General features: G+C 46.7%; 1 protein-coding gene across 3 annotated transcripts in view; it reads right to left on the bottom strand.

Moving 5' to 3' along the window:
* Nucleotides 1-12,939, bottom strand: part of LOC138953533 (triokinase/FMN cyclase-like) — a 17,532-nt gene extending 4,593 nt beyond the window's left edge. Inside the window, exons 1-11 of one of the 3 annotated variants that reach the window (XM_070325369.1) lie at nucleotides 12,913-12,939; nucleotides 8,075-8,185; nucleotides 7,222-7,406; nucleotides 6,379-6,457; nucleotides 6,019-6,108; nucleotides 5,449-5,483; nucleotides 4,032-4,116; nucleotides 3,347-3,436; nucleotides 2,813-2,929; nucleotides 2,343-2,486; nucleotides 1,989-2,123 (exon numbers count right to left, since the gene is read on the bottom strand). In XM_070325369.1, coding sequence (XP_070181470.1) covers nucleotides 1,989-2,123; nucleotides 2,343-2,486; nucleotides 2,813-2,929; nucleotides 3,347-3,436; nucleotides 4,032-4,116; nucleotides 5,449-5,483; nucleotides 6,019-6,108; nucleotides 6,379-6,457; nucleotides 7,222-7,406; nucleotides 8,075-8,168 — 1,054 coding nt within the window. In that variant the 5' untranslated portion in view covers nucleotides 8,169-8,185; nucleotides 12,913-12,939. Of the gene's footprint in view, nucleotides 1-1,988; nucleotides 2,124-2,342; nucleotides 2,487-2,812; nucleotides 2,930-3,346; nucleotides 3,437-4,031; nucleotides 4,117-5,448; nucleotides 5,484-6,018; nucleotides 6,109-6,378; nucleotides 6,458-7,221; nucleotides 7,407-8,074; nucleotides 8,186-9,605; nucleotides 9,841-9,882; nucleotides 10,695-12,912 lie in introns of those variants that run through there. The other 2 variants (XM_070325368.1, XM_070325371.1) reach the window with 2 other exon arrangements.
* Between the last annotated feature and the right edge of the window lie 24 nt (nucleotides 12,940-12,963).

The raw sequence follows: 12,963 nt of genomic DNA, 5'->3' as shown, positions 1-12,963 counted from the left end.
GGCCGGCCCTTTTATGTTTAGTGCGTCCTGGGAATGAAGTACTTCCCGGGGCCGGCCCTTTTATGTTTAGTGCGTCCTGGGAATGAAGTACTTCCCGGGGCCGGCCCTTTTATGTTTAGTGCGTCCTGGGAATGAAGTACTTCCCGGGGCCGGCCCTTTTATGTTTAGTGCGTCCTGGGAATGAAGTACTTCCCGGGGCCGGCCCTTTTGTGTTTAGTGCGTCCTGGGAATGAAGTACTTCCCGGGGCCGGCCCTTTTATGTTTAGTGCGTCCTGGGAATGAAGTACTTCCCGGGGCCGGCCCTTTTATGTTTAGTGCGTCCTGGGAATGAAGTACTTCCCGGGGCCGGCCCTTTTATGTTTAGTGCGTCCTGGGAATGAAGTACTTCCCGGGGCCGGCCCTTTTATGTTTAGTGCGTCCTGGGAATGAAGTACTTCCCGGGGCCGGCCCTTTTATGTTTAGTGCGTCCTGGGAATGAAGTACTTCCCGGGGCCGGCCCTTTTATGTTTAGTGCGTCCTGGGAATGAAGTACTTCCCGGGGCCGGCCCTTTTATGTTTAGTGCGTCCTGGGAATGAAGTACTTCCCGGGGCCGGCCCTTTTATGTTTAGTGCGTCCTGGGAATGAAGTACTTCCCGGGGCCGGCCCTTTTATGTTTAGTGCGTCCTGGGAATGAAGTACTTCCCGGGGCCGGCCCTTTTATGTTTAGTGCGTCCTGGGAATGAAGTACTTCCCGGGGCCGGCCCTTTTGTGTTTAGTGCGTCCTGGGAATGAAGTACTTCCCGGGGCCGGCCCTTTTATGTTTAGTGCGTCCTGGGAATGAAGTACTTCCCGGGGCCGGCCCTTTTATGTTTAGTGCGTCCTGGGAATGAAGTACTTCCCGGGGCCGGCCCTTTTATGTTTAGTGCGTCCTGGGAATGAAGTACTTCCCGGGGCCGGCCCTTTTATGTTTAGTGCGTCCTGGGAATGAAGTACTTCCCGGGGCCGGCCCTTTTATGTTTAGTGCGTCCTGGGAATGAAGTACTTCCCGGGGCCGGCCCTTTTATGTTTAGTGCGTCCTGGGAATGAAGTACTTCCCGGGGCCGGCCCTTTTATGTTTAGTGCGTCCTGGGACCCTCTCCATGAATTTCTAGTTTGCGATCACGGCTTCCAGTGCGTGTAGGGTTCAGGTATGCACAGTTTGGGGGGCCCTGTCTTTACACCCCCGGTATAGGGTTCAGGTATGCACAGTTTGGGGGGCCTGTCTTTACACCCCCGGTATAGGGGTGCGTGTAGGGTTCAGGTATGCACAGTTTGGGGGGCCTGTCTTTACACCCCCGGTATAGGGGTGTGTATAGGGTTCAGGTATGCACAGTTTGGGGGGCCTGTCTTTACACCCCCGGTATAGGGTTCAGGTATGCACAGTTTGGGGGGCCTGTCTTTACACCCCCGGTATAGGGGTGTGTATAGGATTCGGTCCATGTGTTTGTTTGTTTGTTTGTGTTCGCATATAGATCTCAAGAATGAACGGACCGATCGTCACCAAACTTGGTGAACAGGTTCTATACATTCCTGAGACGGTCCTTACAAAAATTGGGACCAGTCAAACACACGGTTAGGGAGTTATTGGTGGATTAAAATTATACAAGGACTTATAGAGGGACATCTTAATGGTCAAAGGGAAATAACCATTCTCACTCAGTCACTGCCACCAACTGAGAAGGTTATTTCCCTTTGACGGGGGTGTTTTTCCTACCTCGGAGGAATTTCTTGTTTTCAATGGTTGAGGTGAAGCAAAGGGTACTGAAATTTAAACACGAGGGCATTGGACAACAAACGAATATAGCCTACTTTAATTTTCAATTTCAGCAAAATGGCCAACACACTTTTTCCATATATATTTGTATTTGATAACTTGCTTTCCTCTGCCCGACCCTAAGAAAACAATTTCTACTAAATCTATAATCAGGTCTCTCCCCCAGAACAAACCTGATCTTTTGTAGCAACTCACCCCTGGCTCCCCTGGCCAGTGTGGCCCCACAGTCCCCGTCCCCCGCCCCAGTGTCCAGGGAGTTGAGGGTCGATTCCTTGTCCATCACCGCCTGACACGCCGCCCTCACCATGGACCGCATGCACTGGCCCTCCTCTGCACGCACACACCAAACATGCATGATTAAACACAGACATCAACACTCAGACGCATGGACACACACACAAACACACACAGAAAAACACACATAAACACCGTCACACACACATACACACACACACACACACACACACAGAAACACCGTCACACACACACACACACACACACACACACACACACACACACACACACATATATATATATAGACACACATACCAGCACTGAACGTCATTCCACTGGTGACATCTTGCGCGGGGTCTGTTTCCACGTGTTTGAGCTGTAAGGGGGCGGGGCTAAACCTGTCACTCACTCCGCTGGGCAGGAGGGAGCGTGGCCAGTGCGGTGATTTCGTCGGTGCGTCTGTGAATTTCAACACATTGTATCAATACAAAGAAAAGGCACATAATTTATATAAAAAGAACATATTCTATACAAACTGAGACGTCTACTTCAGTGCTATATGACTCCGATCTCTTCTTTTTTACATGTCACGCTTTGCTTGGAAGAACGTTTCAGCTTTCTGCTCCGTTCATAGTTCACGCTGGGATGTAAGGAAAGGCAGTGGGGACAGTGCCTCTAGAGGTACGCATCGACATTTTTCAGGTGAAGAAAGTAAGAAAAGCATCGCAAAGCGAATCCCATATGCTCTGCAAGCTTTCTGCTACTATTAGACTCGAAGTACTCACCAAGGCAACGAGTGACGTCATCATCCACGCGTAATACAGTGACGTGCGTTCCCGCCATTTCCAGTGAGGTCAGAAAGGGAGAGCACAGAGCACGAACCACAACGATCCCGCGTGACTCTGTTGACACAGCATGCAGGAGGCTAGGGTTTAATACTGATTGCTACGAGCACTCCATCACTTTCATCAAGTCTGTTCTGTGTCCTAAAGACTCTTTGATCATTTGACGGTACACCGGCCGGCCTTGTGAGATATAATAAAAGACGATTAAAGGACGTGAAAATGTCAGTACATAAACCAGAACAGTCACATGTGAAATACATAATCTTTTCCAACGACTTATTTTTCACTCAATGCTCTGAGAACAAAATAATCAACAAACAGTACGAAGCATGAACTAACCTACCCCACGTACATCACTTCAACAGACGTTTGAATATTCCATTCCCAGCGCATTGCATTCCCCAGAAAATAAAAACCCTAATTCCGGATGAACTATAACTGTAAGACAAGCGTGAAAGCGGTGTGTGTAAGTACCGAGGTATTGTATGGTCTCCTTGGCGACGATGTTGAGCTCCATGTGACTGATGCCGCCCAGGTCGTTGATGAACACCGCCACACGGTCACCTAAACACAGCAACGCCATTCGTAACACACACAACACGTAGTGTTCATCAACCGCTCATTATGATCTACTTCGCTCCGCCCCCTACTTTGTCTCATTCTCAAGGTGAAGGCGTTATTACAACTGTGGCCAGTACGCTGGGGCACTCACTAAAACGTCACCAAAGCTACCTCATTTCGTGGACCACAGACGTAGATGACCTAAAACCATTTCTAGCAGTGGGTGCTATGTTCATTCTCCTCTATCCTCTACAACGCCATCTTTTGTATAACTCTACAGCATTAACACAAATCTTCGTTTCAACTGGTCTTAACTAGTCAATACCATTTGGTCCGCTGTTATGTTCTCTGTGGCTCTTCGTTTCAACTGGTCTTAACTAGTCAATACCATTTGGTCCGCTGTTATGTTCTCTGTGGCTCTTCGTTTCAACTGGTCTTAACTAATCAATACCATTTGGTCCGCTGTTATGTTCTCTGTGGCTTGAGAAGAATGAGATCTTTCTAGTGAAACTGTACTTGTTATTTTTTGCCGCGCAGGAGACATGTTTAAATCTAAAACATCATAACTACAGTGTATTAAACGTAAATATGATCTGACTCTTCTGCAAGGGCAGGCGGTTGGTGTTGTCAGGACTGGTCATGTGATCCAACATGGCGGCCACCGTGTCCCTGGCTGACATCATCTGCACGTCATACAAAACACGTCAGCATGACGTCACAACGTTCATAGTACTGGTCATGTGATCCAACATGGCGGCCACTGTGTCCCTAGCTGACATCATCTGCACGTCATACACAACACAACCCGTCGGCGTGACGACACAACCTTCCTAAAACTGCTTTCTGCAGAAAGCATTACATTTATCTCAGTATTCCGCGAACTCATTTTCAGTATAACATTTTTCTTTCACCTTCTTGCAAGAAAAACAAGTCGCGTAAGGCGAAAATACAACATTTAGTAAAGTAGCTGTCGAACTCACAGAATGAAACTGAACGCAATGCAACGCAGCAAGACCGCATACTCGTAGCATCGTCAGTCCACCGCTTGTGGCAAAGACAGTGAAATTGACAAGAAGAGCGGGGTAGCAGTTGCGCTCAGAAGGATAGCACGCTTTTCTGTACCTCTCTTTGTTTTAACTTTCTGAGCGTGTTTTTAATCCTAACATATCATATCTATATGTTTTTGGAATCAGGAACCGACAAGGAATAAGATGAAAGTGTTTTTAAATTGATTTCGAAAATTTAATTTTCATATTAATTTTTATATATTTAATTTTCAGAGCGTGTTTTTAATCCAAATATAACATATTTATATGTTTTTGGAATGAGAAAATGATGGAGAATAAGATGAATGTAAATTTGGATCGTTTTTAAAAAAAAATATTTTTTTTACAATTTTCAGATTTTTAATGACCAAAGTCATTAACTAATTTTTAAGCCACCAAGCTGAAATGCAATACCGAAGTCTGGGCTTCGTCGAACATTACTTGACAAAAATTTCAACCAATTTGGTTGAAAAATGAGGGCGTGACAGTGCCGCCTCAACTTTCACGAAAAGCCGGATATGACGTCATCAAAGACATTTATCAAAAAATGAAAAAAACGTATGGGGATATCATACCCAGGAACTCTCATGTCAAATTTCATAAAGATCGGTCCAGTAGTTTATCTGAATCGCTCTACACACACACACAGACAGACAGACACACACACACACACACACGCACATACACCACGACCCTCGTCTCGATTCCCCCCTCTACGTTAAAACATTTAGTCAAAACTTGACTAAATGTAAAAACCAAAGAACAGAAGACGCAATCCGGAAACAAAGAATTTCAGTACACGTACAGTCTGTGCTCCTGTTGGGTCCACCTTCCTCCAATGGCTAACCACGTTCTTACCACACACAGATAGAGTAGTCACCACATCAAATATACGTGTGCAGGTATACTTACCTTGAGGCGGAGATAGAGTAGTCACCACATCAAATATACGTGTACAGGTATACTTACCTTGAGGCGGCGCACTCCAGCTTCCCCATGCACACCTGAAAAAGTTGTTTTTCAAAATGGTTGCACAGAAACAAGTATTGATGAATAAAGTACAGACGCTCTAAAACTGTGGTCTCTGTTTTGCAAGCTACCATAGTGACCAATAAGTCTGTGTTTTGCAAGCTACCATAGTGACCAAGAAGTCTGTGTTTTGCAAGCTACCATAGTGACCAAGAAGCATCCAGGCGAAAAGAAGGAATCATTCAGAAGTTCCAGACAAATGTATAAATTTTCTTATCCAGCCTGTTCACTCGCCGTGGTCCACTAAATGTCAGCTCCTTCTTACTTCATCCCCCACCTCCCCATCCCCTACCCTCCCCCTCCCGATCCATCAGGCTTTTGTGCCTTCCTGATCGCATTTGTCACAGCTGCGACTGAGGCTTTCACGAGGGCTTTGTAGCTTGTCCCTAACTACTTCGTAGCTTGTCCCTAACTACTTTGTCAAAAACGTGAATTTTCCTGTCACAAAAGATGCAACACTGCGACATGTGCCAACCCCTGGTGAGTGTCAGTGAGCTGTGGGGGACTCACCCAGTCCCAGCTCCATCTCGTCGTGTGGCAGAGAGAAGGTGGGACCACCCCCAGGCACGAAGCAGGGACTCAGGGCCACGCCGATAGAAGCTGTAGTTATACAGAAAGGAAGCCAGTGCGAAATTAAACTTCACCACAAATAAACAGATGCAGACATCAATGGCAGAGTACAATTAATTACATACAAAAAAACTATAAAAATGATGTATCTGTCTGTCTGTCTGTCTGTCTGTCTTTCTGTCAATCTCTCTCTCTCTCTCTTTTACACACACACACACACACACACACACACTCGCCAGCCCCCCCTCCCCACACACACACACACACACTGCAAGAGCGAAGTGTAAACCAGTAACCTACCCATGTTGCTAAGCACCCTCTTGAGAATGGGCACGATGTCCCCCAGCTTCCTGCCCTCCTCGGCCAGAGCTCCGGCAATCTGACACACACGACACCTTGTAGTAGTCTTTCACTATCTAATTCTCAGTTACTTAAAAGGGTCCTTACAGGTCCATACTGAGGGAAAATGGTCCTCGAACGTTTTAGCTGCCACCCAATACCTCAGAGGTGTGATTAAAGTTATATACATGACATAGCATAACAAAATAAGTGATATCAATGTCAAATATTACACCAAGGGGAGCAGGTGGGTAGAATCTGCCTGTGAACTTTGTTTTAGAACCTGTAGATTGTCAATTTATCATACGTAGAAAACAAAAATGACACTTGAAATTAGCGCTCTCCCTCACCTTCCCCGTCCCATCAGCTTCATTGCAGTTGAATGAAGAAGGCTTATGCCAGATATAGTGGTCTAAGGGACGTCACCTTTATCAACACGTGATGCCTGTTCATTAGAGTTACGCCCCCTACTGTTTGAACAGCTCTAAATGCAAGACACTGCTTACTGAAAACACTGCGTCTGTCATTATCTTGTTTTTTAATCACACAATGACACACACACAGACTCTCTTACTTACTAGTCGATGTAACAATAAAACAATAAATCAACATCGCAACAACAGCTTCCAAAGAGGCTACTTTCTAGTGCAGAGTGGTGTTTTGTATCATGGCGGGAAAGTAAACTTCACTTTCTGACGTCAGAGACATGTTTTCACAAAGAACACCGGCCAAGCACACCAGTTTGGCAAGTAACAAAGTATGACTGGCTAAAAAGTTTTGATTCTACAATGAAGATGGAGCTACCTTAATGGTGACGGGGATACCAGTCAAGCCACGCCTCCCTGCAGACTTGTCGCTTGTTGTAAGAGCGCAGTCCTCGCCAATCACGTGGGTGGCTATTCTGATTCCCTCCCCCTGCGCGCGTTCTGCGGCCAGGCCAAAGTTGAGACGGTCCCCAGTGTAGTTGGGGATCAGCATCAGACAGCCCGCTGCCAGGGGGAAATGCATACAGTCAAACAGTGTAGTTGGGGATCAGCATGAGACAGCCCGCTGCCAGGGGGAAATGCATACAGTCAAACAGTGGCACGTGCCTTGTAAGGCCACGCCGCAAAGAGGGCACCTCTCAATAAAGGACACCAGTCCTTCTCTTGTCATTTCCTCTCAGTATTGCCTTTAATTAACCAGACATAGCTGCTCTGAAAAGACACTTGCATTGCAGGGGCACTTTGGATGATCTCGACGGTGTTCTTACAAGTACCTCCATCTATGATGGAGGAAGTTTATGTGGACTAATTCCAGTTGCTGCCAGACTATTCTCATCTCGTGAAAAAAATACGTATGCCTGAAATGAGCACCAGCCTCTGTATGCTGCTGGTTCTAGGCTTACTAATAAAGCATGTCAGATGTGAGGAAATGTATTTAACTGTGGATTGACGTGTTATGTCATTAGGGGGAGTAAGCATATTGCAACGAGTGCTGTATGCATGCAATCCTATGTACTTCAAGGACGGATTTCTTGCGGCGTGATGAAACACCAGACCGCACAAGCCGGACGACGCCACCACCCCCACCCCCCGACTCATACATAAAAGGTAAGCATGTGAAGGTGACAGTTTGTCGAGATGGACCAGTATATGGACGAGAGCAAAAACCGTACCGGGGTTATGTCTGCCCACAGCACGGATGGCGGCCAGCATCTCAGAGGCCGGGGGGCAGGCGAACACAGGCCCCATGGCCACTGCCGCCAGCATGCCTTGACCCACGTAGCCTGCACGTGACACACACACAGATATAATACAGGTCAGCATCATGCGGGGATATCTCAGTCACAGGCCGGGGGACAAGCGAACACAGGCCCCATGGCCACTGCCACCAACATTTTAATTTTTCATTTCATTTTTCATTTTCATTACTTTATTGTCCCATCGCTGGGAAATTCGGGTCGCTTCCTCCCAGTGGAAAGCTAGCAGCAACGGAGTCGCGCTACCCAGGTGTCTGCGTGTTTAGGTGTATTCAGCCACCTGCACTTATGGTAGAATGACCAAGGTCTTTTACGTGCCATTGTGATGACACGGGGGTGGGACATGGCTTCCGTCTCTGGGTCTGCACATAAAGTTGACCCGTGTCCGTCCCGGCCCGAATTCGAACCTGCGACCTTCCGATCACAAGTCCAGTGCTCTACCAACTGAGCTACCGGGCCCCCCTGACCCACGTAGCCTGCACGTGAAACAAAGAGATGTAGAGGTCAACATCATGTTGGGATATTTCAATCAATCAGAGGCCGCAGGACAGGCGACCACGAGATACACAGGTCAACGTTAATGATGGTCACCTTCACCTCTGTGCAGCTCTACGCATCAGCACTAACCACACATCAACACTAACCACACATCAACACTAACCACACATCAACACTAACCACACATCAACCACAACATCAACACTAACCACACATCAGCACTAACCACACATCAGCACTAACCACACATCAACACTAACCACACATCAACCACAACATCAACACTAACCACACATCAGCACTAACCACACATCAGCACTAACCACACATCAACACTAACCACACATCAACCACAACATCAACACTAACCACACATCAACCACAACATCAACACTAACCACACATCAACCACAACATCAACACTAACCAACCATCAACCACAACACCAACACTAACCACACATCAACCACAACATCAACACTAACCACACATCAACCACAACATCAACACTAACCACACCATCAACACTAACCACACATCAACCACAACATCAACACTAACCACACATCAACCACAACATCAACACTAACCACACATCAACCACAACATCAACACTAACCACACATCAACCACAACATCAACACTAACCACACATCAACCACAACATCAGCACTAACCAAACATCAACCACAACATCAGCACTAACCAAACATCAACCACAACATCAACAATGATTAGCGGAAGGAGTGGGCAAGTTACCAGATGTCTACCCAAAGAGCGCGGTACGGTGTGCACCTTATTATAGCTCTGCACGTCACTACATACCAGCATAAGCAGGCTCGATGACCGCCCCCCCCCCTCCCTGTACAAAGCACGAAATATTCACGTCCACCATCGCCACAACATCACTGCCACGACCACCGCCATCACCACCAACAACAACACTGACCAGCTAAGGCAGGTTCATGGCCGGACCCCCCTTCACACAGCACGGCGACCTTGCCCCGTCTCTTCCAGTCACCCCCACCAACAACATCACCACCACAACAACAACGACCAGCATATAGGCAAGATCATGACCGGACCCCTCTCCGCACATCACGGCCACATTGCACGGTCTAGTGTGCAGCTCTTCACATCACTACAACAATCACCACCAAAAACATCATCATGACAAACAACACACTGTGACACATCACAACCACCACGACAACAACAACGCTGACCAGCAAAGGCAGGTTCATGGCCAGACCCCCCTCCACACAGCACGGCGACCTTGCCCTCTCTCTGCAGCTCTTCATAGTCGGCGCGTATCACGACCCCTGGGTGACCTTGCAACAGTCTGACCCCGGGGTTCAAGGCCACGTATCCGGCAAGGTTGTCGTCTACACAGCTCTCCACACTGTTGATCAACTTCTTGCCTGTTGCCATCTTGCTGTGCTGAAAACTGTCGTTTCTGATTGTATTATTGCTGTTTGTTCTTGTTCTTACTCTCAGCCACTAAAAAAACAAGTTTGGATTTCAAACACGTAGTAACACAACAAAGAATCTGTGATTCAGAACTTTTGTCATCCAAGATTTTTTTTTCTTCTATTGTTTTCGTCTTTCTATTCGGAGAATTATGCTGTAGGCAACAAAACTGCACCCCGGGAAGCGTATTATAATCCTTTGTCACTGTTTCAGTGGAGAATCAGTGTTCACCCAAGATAGGCATCACCCTTAATACAGAAATAACTTTGTGGCTTTCTCTGTGAAAGGCAGTGTACCTTCAATGTCTCGATGATAAATCAAGATGTCAAGGCAGCCTTAGCATAGTTTTATCTCTCTCTAAAGTATCCACTTGTAGACTAAACTAAGTTGCTGGGTAAGTACCAAAGGTTTGATTCTAGAAGTGAGGCAACCGCGCACTCAGATGACACACTGTATAACTATTGTGTCAAAATGTCATATTCCTGCAGCATTCAGCATGCACGACTCACACAGAGAAAGTCTGCCAACGAACCTAAAACACTTGATATGTTAGGAGTGTGATAACATGCTCGCTGAAACAAGAACTATTATACGAGCAAAAGTCAAGGTTTTGCCTTGACCCACAAGCTGGATGACAATCCGTGTGGCCACATAGGCTGCCTGTCTTATCCACAGGCACGTGACTGGCTACATAGGCTGTCTATCTTATCCACAGGCACGTGACTGACTACATAGGCTGCCTGTCTTATCCACAGGCACGTGACTGGCCACATAGGCTGCCTGTCTTATCCACAGGCACGTGACTGGCTACATAGGCTGTCTATCTTATCCACAGGCACGTGACTGGCTACATAGGCTGTCTATCTTATCCACAGGCACGTGACTGGCTACATAGGCTGTCTATCTTATCCACAGGCACGTGACTGGCTACATAGGCTGCCTGTCTTATCCACAGGCACGTGACTGGCTACATAGGCTGCCTATCTTATCCACAGGCACGTGACCGACTACATAGGCTGCCTGTCTTATCCACAGGCACGTGACTGGCTACATAGGCTGCCTGTCTTATCCACAGGCACGTGACTGGCTACATAGGCTGCCTATCTTATCCACAGGCACGTGACTGGCTACATAGGCTGCCTGTCTTATCCACAGGCACGTGACTTGCTACATAGGCTGTCTATCTTATCCACAGGCACGTGACTGGCTTGGGGTGGGTGAGGGAAGGGGTCTGGTGGCCGAAAGTACTGACAAAAACATGACACAATAAGCTATACCTTATATTTTTACTAAATCTGAACAGGCTTACAAGATACAATCAAGAACCCTTCTCCATCTGCCACACCAAACTAGTGTCATCTGCCACACCAAACTAGTGTCATCTGCCACACCAAACTAGTGTCATCTGCCACACCAAACTAGTGTCATCTGCCACACCAAACTAGTGTCATGTGCCACACCAAACTAGTGTCATGTGCCACACCAAACTAGTGTCATGTGCCACACCAAACTAGTGTCATGTGCCACACCAAACTAGTGTCATCTGCCACACCAAACTAGTGTCATCTGCCACACCAAACTAGTGTCATCTGCCACACCAAACTAGTGTCATCTGCCACACCAAACTAGTGTCATCTGCCACACCAAACTAGTGTCATGTGCCACACCAAACTAGTGTCATGTGCCACACCAAACTAGTGTCATGTGCCACACCAAACTAGTGTCATGTGCCACACCAAACTAGTGTCATGTGCCACACCAAACTAGTGTCATCTGCCACACCAAACTAGTGTCATCTGCCACACCAAACTAGTGTCATCTGCCACACCAAACTAGTGTCATGTGCCACACCAAACTAGTGTCATGTGCCACACCAAACTAGTGTCATGTGCCACACCAAACTAGTGTCATCTGCCACACCAAACTAGTGTCATCTGCCACACCAAACTAGTGTCATGTGCCTGTGGTCTTATCTTACTTGTAGCAAAACCCTGTTAGGAATTCTGTACTAGTCTCATCTTTATCAGCCAGCGCATAATTTAACACTGAGCAGGGAAACGGGTCATCCCAAACTTGGTGACATTGAACAGTACGATTATCACAACAATATTTTAGCATTATTTGTATTTCTTTTTGGGGGGGTGGGGGTCTCGTGCAAGGTTCACTTCATGATCACATAATACAGCATTTTACAGTAGCACGTACAACAGTAAGATTGATTCGCGTACACATGTTCTTGAACACACACACACACACACACACACACACACACACACACACACACACACACACACACACACACATTCACAGGCAATCTGTCAAAAATGTAAATGCAAACTATCTGAATGTTGTTAACAACAATGCATGATTGATGGCATGAGAATGCATGTGTGTGTGTGTGTGTGTGTGTGTGTGCATGAGAGACATAGACATCATATAGACAAATGAGCATGAAGAGTAACAAGTCAGGCACAGCAATTAGCATGAAGAGTAACAAGTCAGGCACAGCAATTAGCATGTCAGTTGACATTCTGCTGCAAAGAGGACCTGCATACCATTTTCTGGTGTTAAATTATATTCAAGCTCAGAGATACTCAGAGAGTACCCTTACTTGAGCGGCAGTCACGTGATCCCTGTAAAATAAATATTTAATCCAAAAGGTGTTCCTGAAGGTTAAGCTAACGGCCGTAACTGGCATATAAAGTTTTAATGAAATGACACGGGAATTAATGCTTTAATTTGTTTTTGAAATTTGTTGCAATAATTGTTTGGCCGAGTTTACTTACCAACTCACATACTGAATTCCCTCCCAGCCTGCCCCGCAAATTGTGTATAAA

The sequence above is a fragment of the Littorina saxatilis genome, linkage group LG17 (genome assembly GCF_037325665.1).
Source record: "Littorina saxatilis isolate snail1 linkage group LG17, US_GU_Lsax_2.0, whole genome shotgun sequence".
NCBI classification, from domain to species: domain Eukaryota; kingdom Metazoa; phylum Mollusca; class Gastropoda; order Littorinimorpha; family Littorinidae; genus Littorina; species Littorina saxatilis.
Note: the sequence above shows the minus strand (reverse complement) of the source record. Positions and strands in the feature narration are given on the sequence as shown.